General features: G+C 47.8%; 1 protein-coding gene across 4 annotated transcripts in view; it reads right to left on the bottom strand.

Annotated features, from left to right (window-relative positions):
- Positions 1-15361, bottom strand: part of LOC149367049 (uncharacterized) — a 35077-nt gene that overhangs the window by 14205 nt on the left and 5511 nt on the right. For all 4 annotated transcript variants that reach the window (XM_089553793.1, XM_089553799.1, XM_089553807.1 and 1 more), the window contains exons 2-5: positions 9142-9209; positions 7754-7974; positions 5529-5936; positions 2098-2319 (exon numbers count right to left, since the gene is read on the bottom strand). In XM_089553793.1, coding sequence (XP_089409919.1) covers positions 2098-2319; positions 5529-5936; positions 7754-7974; positions 9142-9209 — 919 coding nt within the window. The remainder of the gene's footprint in view (positions 1-2097; positions 2320-5528; positions 5937-7753; positions 7975-9141; positions 9210-15361) is intronic.

Here is a 15361-nt window from a genome sequence, read left to right as displayed (position 1 = left end):
TCTTCCATCCTATCATTCTAGGCTGCTTTCTTTTACACACCTGTTGAAGTAGCTGTGAAATGGAACTGTGAGACGGGAACTGATCGTGTCTTATTTAGTGCCTTCGAGAGCCTCGGAGAAAAGCGTCGCGACGCCCTCATCCAGAAAAAGGCTAGAAAGAACAGATCTGGCAGGAGCTGATGGCGATACCTTTCAGGGACCTCTCCGATGCCTCCAACGACCACAGATACAGTGTTCCATCACCAGAAGAAACAGCCTTGTACTATTTGGCAGGCTATGTGGCTTTCAAAATGAAAAATAAAGCGCAATGTGAACTCTGTGACGCAATGTGACGCACTTGGCAGGCAGGATTCTCTGCCGTGTGAGGCTAAATGCTCATTATTGAGCGCGAGTATGTTAGTGGCAGTCTCGCGTACCCTTTGCCTGTGTAAGCGCGGTAGAGGGTGCTATAAAACAGGCTTGAAAGGGCGAGTTGTTCGGCGACCTGTTTTGGAACGTGCTGGATTCTCTTGTAAAAAAAGGCACGAATGGTGTTGGTTTACCAGAGCATGCTGAGGTTTATACACAGCTCAATTAATTTACTTTTATTTAGTGACGCGCATGCTGTTCTTTGCGCGAGCAAAATGGTTGGAGAATAGTAGCGCCGTTAGAGCTCAAAAAGAGCGAAAGTAGGCGAAGCTTGTCTGACAAATTAGTTGACAGCAAATCTGTCAACAACAATGTTTAGTGGGTTTGTGAATAATTTTTTTCTATTTAAATGCCAAGGGCCTTGAATTACTCTTGCATTTCGCCTACACCGGTATCGAACTCGCGGATTTCGGGAAAGAAGGTGCGGGCCATAGCCACCGAGACAGCGGCGGGTTTTATTTGCACCAGTATTGCTGTAATAAAACGTAAAAGTAATTTTGCGCGAAATGCGAGACACAACAGCCAGTCGCGAAAAACTGGTTCAGCGGATAATACGAATCTATTGAAGTAGCAAGGTTAGGTTCATCTCACGAGACGCAGAATCGAAGCATGCATTTCGTCATTGCCCATACGAAACGGCCGCTTGTGACACGGCTCAGAATACCGCTCTTAAGTTCGCAAACGCGCTAAGCGCACATATGTTATGAAATACCTCCGGGCAAGAGCCGGAAACAAAAACAGCAGTCGCGCAGCAATGATTCGAATGCGAGTGCTTGTGCAAAACGCTGCACGCTAGTAGACGACTCTCGCTCTTCTGGCTCAACCTGCGATTGCAGCGCCGTGGTGGTGGGGACGGCGACAGGCCGCCTGCTCCCTACGGGCACTGCGAGGAGTTAAGGAACTAAAAAAGTATCTATAAACGTTGGGCGTAGCCAGGCTATGATGCCGCAGTTTCCAGCAGATGCGGACATTGCATTAAATGACAGCTATGGCACCGACAGCAGTCACTGTAGTGATATTTAAACCCTTTCAACTTTGCCAAAGCTTGGGAGTGGGTTGTGAAGCTTCTTAGTGACATTGAATGCCAACAGCGCAAACGACGCAGACAAAGTAGAAAAAAACACAGGACAAGCGCTGACTCACAACTGAAATTTTATTCAAGGAAAGTAGTACATTTTATAGAAAAAGTGGCCAACTTATCAGCTAGTAAACACAACCCATGTTTCTACGTGGCATCAAGGTATGCAACCTCACTGTCATATAATGAAATAGATGGCTTACTGACGCACAACCTTGTTTTTTTCCTCATGTGATATGCTTCCATAATCTCACGTGTTAATCGGGACGGGTGTTTGTAGAGGATATCACAGTAAGGCAATGAAGGAAAACAAGATTGGCAGTCTCGAACATGGTCAACTAGATTATTAGATTTGTTAGATTCCAGATGTTAGCTTCCAGGTTGCATACCTTGATGCCACGTAGAAATATGGGTTGTGTTTACTAGCTGATAAGTTGGCCACTTTTTCTATAAAATGTACTACTTTCCTTGAATAAAATTTCAGTTGTGAGTCAGCGCTTGTCCTGTGTTCTCTTCTACTTTGTCTGCGTCGTTTGCGCTGTTGGCATTCAATATGTACCACCAACTCGCCCGTTTGGCTATAGTGCTGAACTCAGTGACATGTTGGTTACCTTGTGTGTGGACTTGGGTGGTGGCGGTGGGGGCGTGGGTTCCCTGGTCTCTTCCTCCTCGGGTGGAGGAGGTGGTGCAGCAGCCGTGCGGTACAGCCGGGGCTCACCAAGGCATGGGAAGTGCAGGTAGCGGCGGCCGAGGCGGTCCTCGCCCAAACAAGCTTCGCGCAGGCTGTCGGCGTCCTGCTCCGCCATCCACTCCTGGACACGTCGGTGCTGGCCCTGCAACATTTGGACTTTCCTATCAGGGCACAGTGGACAACACGTGCATCACAGGTGGCATACAGTGCGGATGCCATTTGAAGTGTACACCACATTTCATCACATACTGCCCATCCCAATGCACATACTGCATCCGTAACTTAAAACTCCTCATGATAGGAGAAAGTCACCTCCCGCCAAGCCACCCCCATACTTACCTGCAGAAAGTAAACAATGATCACTTTGTTCTCAGCATAAAGAGGTTATTTTAAAGCACTCGCTGCGATGCTCAATCTATGACCATTCAATCAACACTACCACTCCCGTTTTCCCAAGCTCCATCCTTGCTGTCAAAGATTTCATGGCCTGCCAACCCATCAAGCTTCCTTGCAAACAGAAAACTTGGAGGTATTGAGCCCAATGTCCACTGAGAGGTGACCACCGAGCTTCAATGACCCATTGGCACAATAGGGCACAGATGACTGCAGACACTGCAAAGCACGGCGCATCTTGCCATGACGCCGACCTTTCCACTGAAATCTGTATAGTATAACAAGCACCCCACCTTTTCAATTTGGAAGGCTTAAAGACTGGATATTGCAGTCACAAGTAGCAGCAAACTCTGCACAACTGGCGGCGAAATTGTGGTTTGTTACATAGGTGTGTAAGCGTTGTTACCTTTGTGCATCCTGTTTATGTGAAAAAAAAAAGCTGTTACATCACAACTCCCGACAGAAGATTCAAACCTCCAATTTTCCAGACTTACCATCATACAACAGCGCAGAAGACAAAGGCACAAAACGGAGAAAAGATAACACGAGCGTTGACTTTTCAGTTGAAAGTCAGTGCTCGTGTCGTCTTTTCTTTATTTTGTGCCTTGTCCTGTGTGCTGCTATATAATGGATCGTAACCAACTTGCCTGGCTTTCTGTTCTTCCAGACCTGATTGATTATTCGCACTTTCTTGCGGCATCACGACATGCCCTGCTGAACCAATGTATAAAAGCGCCCGAGTTCGAATTATCAGGGTTTTACTGTATTCTCACTGGTTAAGGGGTGAATGAAAAGGTTGCTGCTCGTGGCACACTCACGCCCATGTTGTTCACCTCCCCCTCCTGCTCAGCGTGTGGAGGAAATGCTCAAGGTGCTCATATAACACGACCTGTTTCTGGTATGCTGGCATCGAGGAAGACACTTTGTTTCATTTCTTAGTATACTGACGCCGATACCATTAGCTCAAAAAATGACTGCTGCTTTCGGAAGTCAGAATCAATGCTTTTAAGTGATGCCGCCTCCTGACGGGCCTGGACTCTCGGCACTGAAACAATTAACCGCCGTTTTCATTGTGCGCATGGTCCTGTAGCATTCTTTGAAGAGACTAAGACGGTACCGGGTTAAGACGTGTTGTAAAGAATGACTGCGGAAGCCAAGCACACTATGCCATGCTGCACTTCGTGTCCCAAGACTTTCTCTCCCTTTTTTAGAGACTGTTGCTAGAATTCACGGTTCTCAGTCATCCTAAGCTGACTCAGCTGTGTCAGTAGTACAACACATGGAAGAAGCGGCGAGTGCTTTAGCCATCCATTCACCAACTTTACACAAAATACCCCTGCCCTGTGCGAATACACTGGATTCGCGGCCATGCCCAGGATCCCCATACCGTACTTACTCGCATAATAGGCGCACCCCGAACTTGGCACTGTGATCAATACTGTATTTACACGATTGCAAGCCGACGCCTCGCCACCCCCGCCCCCCAATCTTTACTTTAACAAAGTTTTTGCTGAACTGACTACTCGTCCTCACTAGCGCTGCTGCCGTCGCAGCTGCTGCGGACCCACAGCACGTACAACGATATCGCGTAGAACAGCCGCACACAGTTTTCAGGGATGCTCACTTTAAACGTCTGTTTGGAAAGCTTCATCTCCAGCCGGAAACATTCCCGACTTAGGCCCACGAAAACCTCGGCGCTTGGAGTCGTGTACGAAAATTTAGGCACGCCGCAGTCGCAACTGCCGCACTTCTCGGCCACGTCGAATTTCCGACCTGCCGCACGCTTGCCGTGTTCGAGAGCAAACTCCCAGCCATGCAGCTGTTAAGGTGCTTGCCCGTCGAGCTAAAACAGCAACGCGCGGAGGCAAAGCCACAAACTACGATGAACTAACGCGCTACAGCAGATCCCTGCACTTGACAGCAACAACAACAAAAAAAAACTGGAGCTGGAGATGCTGATGGCGATATGGATAGCAAAAGCTTGCGGCGGAGGAAGAAGTTGATGATGATGATGAACTTGGCCTCGGGCGCCCTCCGTGGGTGCGTCTGGAAGCTCCTGTGCGTGTGTGTGGCCTCCGCGATCAAGCGCTCGTTGCGCACAGCCGGAGCCGATCGCAGAGGCCTCGGCGCGTGCATTCCGAAAGCTATTCCCGCGTGGGTTGTGGTTTCAGTGTGGCCCTTACACGGATCTTTTTTTTTTATATTTTCTTCGGGAAAACGGGGAGCGGCCCGTACATGAGTGCGTTTACGCGGTGTGTTCAATTTTGCGAGTCGAAAAATTTCCGGAAATTTTACCCCGCGTAATAGGCGCACCCCGAACTTTGAGCCGGATTTTCTGGAAAAAAAGTGCGCCTATTATGCGAGTAAATACGGTAATATTCATGTGGATGAAATGACACACCTTGACACATCAGACATCCTGCCACCTTCCCCCAGATCTGTTCCTGTCCCATGTTTCCGAGAAACAGGCTTTGTGTCAGCGAACACGCGTTCTAATTCCTCCGTGTTCGCACCCTCTCCCCCGGAGTCTCACTCGGGAGGAGGAGGTATCTGTGCGGCGGATTCGGGCAGGAGCGGCTCTGACTCCTTCTGTGCGTCATCGGTGGCGTGACAAACGTTTCGAAGTGACTGACAAGTGTCCTCATTGTGGTGCTGCGCCAGACCAGTGGGACGAAAAACACTTGCTGTGGACTTGCCCGGCTACAGCTTCCGTGAGACGACGCTTCCTAAAGAAGGTAGGCCTGGAATGGGACGTTGCAGGCGACTATCGCAAGTGGACTCATGATAATCACTTTATCGTGAACTTTGGCACTTTTCAAGCGAGGCTTGTTTACACTCCTTCTTATAACTTTCTTTCCATTTTACATTATGCCTAATGGCAAACATCTCGAATAAAAAAAAAAAAAGATGCCCCCCCCCCCCCCCACCCGAACAGCTCCCGCACCAGAAGACACCCACCAGCTTGTGGTCGCAGAGTCCCTTGAGCAGCCACAGCCTCTGGAGCAGGCTCAGCTGGTGGTAGTCGGTGCTCTCCATGGGGTCCGTGTCCCCCATGATGGCGAAGAATGGCTCCTCCAGGCCATGGGCCTCGAACACCTTGAGGGGGCTGCGCTGGCTGCCCAGGAAGGTGCGGTACCAGTTCTGGAGGCGGCTGCGCAGCCGGTCGTTCCACACCCGGTATGGCATCGGGTGCTGCAGCAGCGTTTTGGGCCTCTGCTGGGGCGCCACCAGCAGGCAGGTCATGAGCAGCGCCAGCAGCGAGCTCTTGTCGGGCATGAGCAGCGACCGCTCCACCTCGGCCACCGAGATGTCGGGCAGCTGCAGGGGCTCCTGGGACAGCCGCAGGAACTGGCACACCTGCAACACCTGCACACGCACACCCCCTGTCGCTCAGCACCCGCTGGGCTAACTTCTCGCCAGTGGGCCGGTCACACCCTGATCGAATGCTTCCCACGACTCGCAAATAACACTGCTCTCACAAAGGCACTCTTGACCCTGATCGCATCAACTGAGATCAAACTCAATGCAGATCCGGCGGTGCCGCACAAGGCCACCTCAATCACAACTGAGCTCAATCCCGCTTGAAACCAAGCTGGTTCTCTAAACGCTATTCTCGAAGTCCAATTGCAACTCCTCGCCAGTGGGCATGTCACACCCTGATCCAATGCTTTCCCCGACTTGCAAATAACACTACTCTCACAAAGGCCTTCCTGATCCTGGTTGATCGCACGTCAACTGAGATTGAACTCGATGCAGATTTGGTGGTGCCACACAAGACCAACTTCAATCGCAGCTGAACTCAATCCCACTTGAAACCAAGCTGGTTCTCTAAATGCTATTCTCGAAGTCCAATCGCAACTTCTCGCCAGTGGGCCTGTCGCACCCTAATCCAATGCTTTCCCCGACTTGCAAATAATACTACTCTCACAAAGGCCTTCCTGATCCTGATTGATCGCACGTCAACTGAGATTGAACTCTACGCAGATTTGGTGGTGTCACACAAGGCCAACTCCAACCACAACTGAACTCAATCCCACTTGAAACCAAGCTGATTCTCTGCACACTATTCTCGAAGTCCAATCGCAACTTCTCGCCAGTGGGCCTGTCGCACCCTAATCCAATGCTTTCCCTGACTTGCAAATAACACTACTCTCACAAAGGCCTTCCTGATCCTGATTGATCGCACGCCAACCGAGACTGAACTCGATGCAGATTTGGTGGTGCCACACAAGGCCAACTCCAACCACAACTGAACTCAATCCCACTTGAAACCAAGCTGATTCTCTGCACACTATTCTCGAAGTCCAATCGCAACTTCTCGCCAGTGGGCCTGTCGCACCCTAATCCAATGCTTTCCATGACTCGTGCCACGCAAGGCCAACTTCAATCACAACTGAGCACAATCCCGCTTGAAACCAGGCAGGTTCCCTAAACACTATTCTCAAAGTCCGGTCGATACCTTCGATATAGACCGAGGACCTGCCGTTGCAACCCTTGTGCTCGAGAAACATTTAATAAAAGCTTACGCACAACCAAGCTGCTCTCTTGCAGAAAATTTCTACTTGGTTACAAAACTTTTCCACCAACGCATTACAGCGCCACCTTGCATGTGGCATGCCAACCTGTCGATCGGGACCGAGTGGGAATGTACACCAGAATTGTAAACCGAGCGTGCACAAAATTTCAGATCGGTACTGAGCTCCGATGGGATCAAAACTGCCAGTGTGACAGTGGAATAATGAAGTCGGGACTACAGGCAGACGCTCTCCTAATCTGCAAGTCTCATTAGGCTTAGGCCTCTGCAGTTTGGGGATTTTAACATGAAGCACTCCTTTCAAAACAAACTCTCTCGAATCACACTCTCTGATAAGCTGCATTGTTCAGGGGCATCTGAATAGATCCTCACCAAGACAACACAAAGTGAATATGGCTAACATGAACCATCCGACTTGTGCACACCGGTTAAAAGGGTGCAACAAAATTTTTGTGTGTTGAAGTTTTTGCCTTGATAGATCCCTGCAAGCACAGTAATCATGACAGTATCATATCGGAGGGCAAGGGTGCAGCCCGACTACATTACAAGCTCTTGCATGCATGCTACGAAGGCCTGCAGGCTGCTCTGTTGACCTCCGGTGGTGCACAGCACCGGGTGACGCTTCCCTTTCAACTTGGGCCACACTCACCTCCCAGCGTTGGGCTAATTCGGCCAGTCCCGACCCAAAGGTGGCGTTCTCCCAGTCGATGGCTGCTTGCTGGGCCACCTCCTTCTCGACGCGCCGCTCCTCACGCTGCTTCAGCCGCTCCTCTCGGGCCTGGGCTGCCTTCTCCGCCTTCACCAGCTGGAGCAGCGCCGAGTTCTCACCCCCTGTCGGCATCTGGCTAGTGAGCCGAGCACGCCGGCCAGCTGCGAGAGAGACAAGGTCGAGTCTGAGACGGGCCTGACCCCCAGGACTCCTGATTTTGGCTACCTAAACTGGTGGTTCTTAACTTTCTGGCCTCAAAAAACCTTATCAGCTTCAAGACAGCAGCAAAGGAAGTCTCCCCCCCTGTTTCTGCCTGTCTGGAAAGGACTCAAATGCAATAGGGGATATTCAAAATTCCGCAAGTGCGCTTTCCCGCATAACAATGTTGCCCAAAACAAGATGGCTGACCATGCGTTTCCAGTTGAAACAAAGCAAGAAAGACTAGATTTTTTGTTCGATTCTTCCAAAATACGTTTCTTACATTCTATCCACACCTTTAGCGCATGTCCTGTAGCTCGCGTTGTTCCTTTATAGCGAAGTCGGCCATCTTGTTTTTGGTAACATAGTTATGTGGGAAAGCGCACTTGCGGGATTTTGAATATCCCCTATACCTGCTTTAAAAAAAGATGCAAAAGGAAGACTGTACTAAGAAACTCTGCAGACAAATGTCACAAGGCTGTGTTCATTCATTGCAACAGGTGTACAGACAAGACAGCTGACTTACACCAAACAACCGGTCACAAAAGCACATTCCCAGCGGCCCGAACCAACGATGGATGATCCTCTGACTTTTCAGCACAACTTGAGCTGCTGTACATACCGAGTCCCAAGCCAAGCTTGCAACCAATTCAGGCCGGAGATTTTTCACACCCCACGTCAACAATTGAGCAGAAGAGAATAAGCAGAGTGAGGAACCGATGCATATTAGGGTGAAGCAGTGGGTTGGAAACAAGCAGAAGCGTGGTCGGCGGTAGCGGACCAGGCGGGGTGGAGAGATGACAGGAGACTGGGAGTGGTGGGGTGGCCGTTGCTGGTGCAGAACAGGTGTAACTGGACGTTGCTGGCAGAGGCCTTTGACTTATGGTAGACTAGGCTGGTGGTAATGATGACGATGAACAGCAAGAGCCCTACACGAGCAGAAGCGCACCCTAAGCATGATTTTGAACTAAGCCAAATTCCCATGAGATTCTGCAGGACTAGTTTTGTAAAACAAACTTGAAACAAGCTGCAGCCACCTTGTTTACGTGTTTAGAGCCTTTCAGGACTTGGCCTGAAAAAGGCTAAAAAATCTTAATCCGGCCGAGCGGCTGAGGTTAAACAGGACTCACCTCTCTGGGTGCCAACATCACGGTTATCAAGCGTTGTGGCCTCCAGGGACGTCTTCTCACGCAGTTCCCTGCAAAAGAAGCGAAAAATTGGAAGTGAATTCCCCTTTATTTGTTTATCCAAGTGCAACGAGCCTGAACATTACACTATCATCACCACATTACAATTCCACAACAAATTTCCCCGCGGTCTCTTATTTTTTTCAGATGAACTGGTTTGGTTTGGTTTATGGGGGTTTAATGTCCCAAAGCGACTCGGGCTATGAGGGACGCCATAGTGAAGGGCTCCGGAAATTTCGACTACCTGACTGACATCGCACAGCACACGGGCCCCTAGAATTTCGCCTCCATTGAAATTCGACCACCGCGGCCGGGATTGAACTCACGTCTTTCGGGTCAGCAGCCGAGCGCCACAACCACTGAGCCACAGCGATTCTCAAGAGATGAACAGTTGAGAATGTTGTGACCACTATCATCCCATTTTGGGGAATCAAACCTGATTGACTTTACATCCCAGCAACTAGACCAATCATTGAAAAGAAAGCTCTGGTTTTGTGGACGATAGTTTCCTTTGATTGACAGGAGGTACGCTAAAGGAAGGTTTGCGGCGCACAGCATCACTGCTCAATTTGAACCTATGCAACGGCACCTGGCCAGAGAAAGCTTGTTGCTCAATGCACATAAAACCATACACTAGCTCAGCCGCCGAATACTAAGAAATGCTTCTGCAGCAGCCTGGTCTTTATGTACATGGCTCCGAGCCCATTTGCCGGAGCTGTGCTTTCACTAAACCCAGGCCACATTAGAGTTCAATAAATGCACATGACACAGCCCACAATGCACACAACACACACTGCACTCAAATGGGCCCAGAATACCCCCCCGAGGTTGGCAATCATTTGGAGAGCGCAGATTTCACGGCCACAAACTTATCAGCCAGGTTCTGGGGTCCTAAATGGTGAGCAGCACTCGCAAACAAAGCGCGGAACTTGGGTATCCTCCTTTCCTCACAACTCGTCTGTCGTGTCGCCATGATGCAATACTGCAGTTAGCATTACAGGGGTCAGTATTCATGCTAACCCACACCACAACCAGTGCCGCAGCTAATGGTATCAGTGCAGTTACCAAGAGAGACAGTGACCAGTTAGAAACTGTTGTCAGCAAGGCAGCACTTGTAATTAACAAAGGTTGGTTCAGGCCCCTTTATAGCGTAGACAGCGCAGTGTCTCCGAGACACCAAGGCCCTGCGGCAATTTTCAGTGGTTCGCTTGAAGAAGTTTCTTTCATGCTCTGTGGCCAAGAATACGAGTCCCCTTGGCTGATACAGACTGGCTTCACAAATTCCACTCCGTGACAGAGCATTCTTTCTTCATCTGCCAAGCTCAGTCAGATTTTGTCAGAATACCAAGGGTGACATGATATCACTCCCAGAATGCCCAGGTCAGGTCAGCCTGTTTCAGTCATTTTTGAGACATCGTCTGGGAACCCTGAGCATGGTTTTTATATTGCTAAAATGGCACTGTGCTATTAAGTGACTATACTTCGACTTGTTTGGTTAGGTTAGCACCGAAGTAATCAACTGGTTTTTTGAAGAAGGTGGAAGGAAAGCTTTACTTTGAAAAAAAAAAAAAACTGAAAGGCATATTAGAAAATGGAAGAAACTTGAAGCAGTCCGCAAATGATGTCAGCAGCTAGACGCTCAACAGCTGAGCATGGCAAGCAACACATGCACAACCGCATATGAAGGAAAGACTGGGCACTGACATTAATTTTCCCTTTTAAATATTTTATGAAAAAGGGCAACGTACTCATGAGCATATTTGTTAGAGTTTGCCAACCAATAAGGTGCAAGTATAAAATGAGCCAGAAATAAGGTGGTGATAGCCAAACATTTGTCGTTCTTCTTCTACTTTTTAATCATCTTTCCGGTAAAAAATCATTAAACTACTAATATCCCATTGATCAACAAGACATTAAAAATGAACAATCCCCTATGCTTTCCTCGGTATAAGTGGCTGTTGGCTTTCTCCACACACAGTTTGGCAGCCAGATTGCCGAAACATGATCAAGCGCAGGCTCCAAAAGAGATCTGTATGCTGTTAGGTCAGGGTTTTTGATGACATCTGTTATTGTTCGCTTGAAATAACTGAGCCTCGCAAGTCCTACTATAGAGATTCCATCACACAACTAACACTACAACAGACTATTATAAACAATAAGATACCTGAATTTGCTGACGTGCTCTAGGTGATACCTGCCATTGGTATATGAGAAATGAAAAGTATTTTTCTTGTCGCTGAATATTGCTGACAATGCCTTATTCAACTTAGCAGTATGTATATGCGGAGTTTGTGGCACGGCGTCTAATACAGTGCACGTGACTTTTCAAACGTTTTTTCTAACTGCTCAGCGCTGTTTTAATGAACACAATGATGCTGATGAGATTTAAAATCCCTGCTGGACAGAATGGTAGAAAGAAGGATGGCTTTTCAAAAACAAGAGATGAAGATGGACGTCGCGAAGTTCTAGAGCAGGGGTTCTCAAAGTGGGTTCCGCGGGCTGTCTTCTTGTGTTCCGCAAGAACTCTCACTGGCCCTGACCCGGCAGCTGATATGAGACTGGCTCTGAGTGCTACTGAGCCACGCTTTGACTTGCTCTTAAAAGGGAAGCAGTACCACCCTTCACATTAGTATTTGTATTAATCTAAGCAATAAACATTTAAGTTTTGCAACTCTCTCTTTGCAAATATGGCACTCGACCACATTCCTGGTAAGTGAAAGGGGGCGGGGGGCGGGGGGCAGGGGGCAGGGGGGGGGGGGGTTTCCCTGGAACTTATTGAAGGCTTTTGGGGTTCCTCCAAGCAAAAAAGTTTGAGAACCCCTGTTCTAGAGTGTACCTAGGAAGTTCCGTCTGGTGCTATAACCTTTTTCTTCGCTTATGCGGTTGAATGTTTTACGTAAGAACATTGTAGCTGATTTTTCATCGCAGAAGCAGCTTCAGATGACAAACAAAATAGGGCTGAAATCCTGTGAGCGTAAAAGTGTGCACTGTGCATGAATTGTTAAGGTTTTTTTGAGCCGTTGATTTGATTTCATGTAGCAGTGGGCTCCAGATTAATTTTGATCGCCTGGATTGCTTTAACGTGCACTGACATTGCATCAGAACACGGGCGTTTTACAGTCACAGCGATTAAAGGGACAGTGAGCATAACTTCATCCAATTTTTATTGGTCCCAGTGGTGCAGGGTTTGACCAACATACCATGACAAATTTTTCTTTAACTACGATGTTTCTGAGGCAGCTGTATAGCTTTCCACTGTATCTGTATGGCCGCATTTGGGTGGTTTGTAATAAGGAATACATAAATCACCCTGCGGTAATTTACAGGCCTCACATGGCTTAAACACTTCCCATGTCACAGCCATCGTTCGGACACCGAAACTGAAGCAACACAACAGAAAAAATTCAATTAAAAATTATTTAGAGGTCATAGGGGAATACCACAGAGCGATCCATGTATATTAACATCTAATGCATCATTACAAATAAAATAACACACAAGCACAAATTTGGTGTCTGTACTTCTTCAACATTTGGGGTAGCCGTTACTGAAACTGTTCCACCGTGAAGTTTTCTAAACCACCGTTAAGCACTCAAACGCTTGAACATAAATTAAAAAATCCCCTGTGCTCCTTGGTTTCTGTGGCTGTTGGCTTCTCTCATATTTATAACGAGCCCGTCATTCCCCTTCCCTGTTTTGCTTAATTGCTTAGCGAGGGCCTCGGTTCTGGCAGCCTTGATGCCATAGGAAGCATAAGAGGGTTCTCACACAGCTTCCACCCTTGCCGTTCGATGGCGTTCTACGTCACACCAGCGGTAACTCAGGACGTTCCATGTCCGCCGCTTAGGAACATGGGTGGCGCTGATGAACACTCTCAAAGTTAGGTTACTTGTAAACATAAATACCCCCGAAAGCAGAAGATTTGACAGCCGTCGCCGTAGCTCAGAGGTAGAGCACCGGACGCGTAATTCGGAGGTCGTGGGTTCGGATCCCACCGGCGGCAGTGGTTGTTTTTTCTTCTGCTTTTCTAATCAATTCGCTTTAAACGATAACATATTAAGTTATATTCTAAATTGATCAACCCCACAAAATAAATAAATGAATTTAAAAAAAAATCCCCTGTGCCCTTTGGTTTCTGTGGCTGTTGGCTTCTTTCATATTTATAACGAGCCCCTCATCCCCTTCCCTTGTTTGCTTAATTGCTTAGCGAGGGCCTCGGTTCTGGCAGCCTTGACACCATAGGAAGCATAAGAGGGTTCTCACGCAGCTTCCACCCTCTCCGTTCGATGACGTTCTACGTCACACCTGCGGTAACTCAGGACGTTCTACGTCCGCCGCTTAGGAACATGGGTGGCGCTGATGAACACTCTCAAAGTTAGGTTACTTGTAAACATAAATACCCCCGAAAGCAGAAGATTTGACAGCCGTCGCCGTAGCTCAGAGGTAGAGCACCGGACGCGTAATTCGGAGGTCGTGGGTTCGGATCCCACCGGCGGCAGTGGTTGTTTTTTCTTCTGCTTTTCTAATCAATTCGCTTTAAACGATAACATATTAAGTTATATTCTAAACTGATCAACCCCACAAAATAAATAAATGAATTTAAAAAAAATCCCCTGTGCCCTTTGGTTTCTGTGGCTGTTGGCTTCTTTCATATTTATAACGAGCCCCTCATCCCCTTCCCTTGTTTGCTTAATTACTCTCAAGGTTAGGTTATTTGTAAACATAAATACCCCCGAAAGCAGAAGGTTTGACAGCCGTCGCCGTAGCTCAGAGGTAGAAGGGTAGCAGATCGGGCTAGTTGGTGCAGATTTGACATTTTTCAAGCGCTAAGACAACAAGGACGTCCTTGTTGTCTTAGCGCTTGAAAAATGTCAGAGGTAGAGCACCGGACGCGTAATTCGGAGGTCGTGGGTTCGGATCCCACCGGCGGCATGTGGTTGTTTTTTCTTCTGCTTTTCTAATCAATTAGCTTTAAGCGACAGTAATATTCTTACTTGATCAACACCACAAAAAAAATAAATAAATAAAAAAATCCCCTGTGCCCCTTGGTTTCTGTGGCTGTTGGCTACTCTCATATTTATAACGAGCCCCTCATTCCCCTTCCCTTGTTTGCTTACTTGTTTACATTAGTTAGTTACCGTTCTGTACTAAATACATGCCGAGCACATTTTTAAAGGGGTGTAGAACCTAACTTTTGGATGAGTGTTTTCTAGTTTGTAATGATGCGTAAGGTGTTATTATACATGAATTGCCACGTGGTATTTTCCTGTGACCGCTAAATAATTGATAATCAAATTTTTTCTGTCATGCTGTTTCAGTTTCAACAGCCACACAATGGCTGTGATGTCAAAAGTACGAGGAACTTTAGCGGCTAAAGTGGTGAAAGGCGAAAGCCTGAGAGCTGCATTCTGCTACGCGATTGTTCACTGCACATTTTGTTGGTGCATTAATTAACTGCCAATTAATGACGCTTAAGCTTCGCCTTTAGGAGTGGAACCCCACAGGGTGTTGTAGCTAGCGCTGCCACAGAGTCCAAGGAACACCAACCACCCATTCCACAATGCATTGCCCTTTGAACACAACGCTTTTTTGATGAAAGGAAATGACGCAGTAATTCTCTGTCATCTCAGTGGACACCTGAGCCGCACCAAGGGAGGAAGTGTGAGTGAAAGAAGAAAGAGGGGCAGTAGTGAAGAAAATGAAAATTGCATTTGAGGAAAGGAAATTACGCATTAACAGTCTCACATATCTCAGTAGACACTAGTCGAAAATTGTATTTGAGGAAAGGAAGTTGGGCAGTAACTGTCTCACATATTCTGGTGGACACCCATCAAAATTCCTGCCCGGACAATTTGGAACAATCTGGACCAATCTGAAACCCGCTCATTGGTAAATTGGTTTTTGAGGAAAGGAAATGTATCTGTCTCTCAGAACTCAGTGGACACCTAAACCTCACTGTCCCAATCTGGACCAATCTGAAACCCGCTCATTGGTAAATTGGTTTTTGAGGAAAGGAAATGTATCTGTCTCTCAGAACTCAGTGGACACCTAAACCTCACTGTCCCAATCTGGACCAATCTGAAACCCGCTCATTGGTAAATTGGTTTTTGAGGAAAGGAAATGTATCTGTCTCTCAGAACTCAGTGGACACCTAAACCTCACT

This window comes from Amblyomma mixtum, chromosome 1 (assembly GCF_055824585.1).
Source record: "Amblyomma mixtum isolate Tamu chromosome 1, ASM5582458v1, whole genome shotgun sequence".
NCBI lineage: Eukaryota > Metazoa > Arthropoda > Arachnida > Ixodida > Ixodidae > Amblyomma > Amblyomma mixtum.
This window is presented reverse-complemented; position numbering and strand designations above follow the sequence as displayed.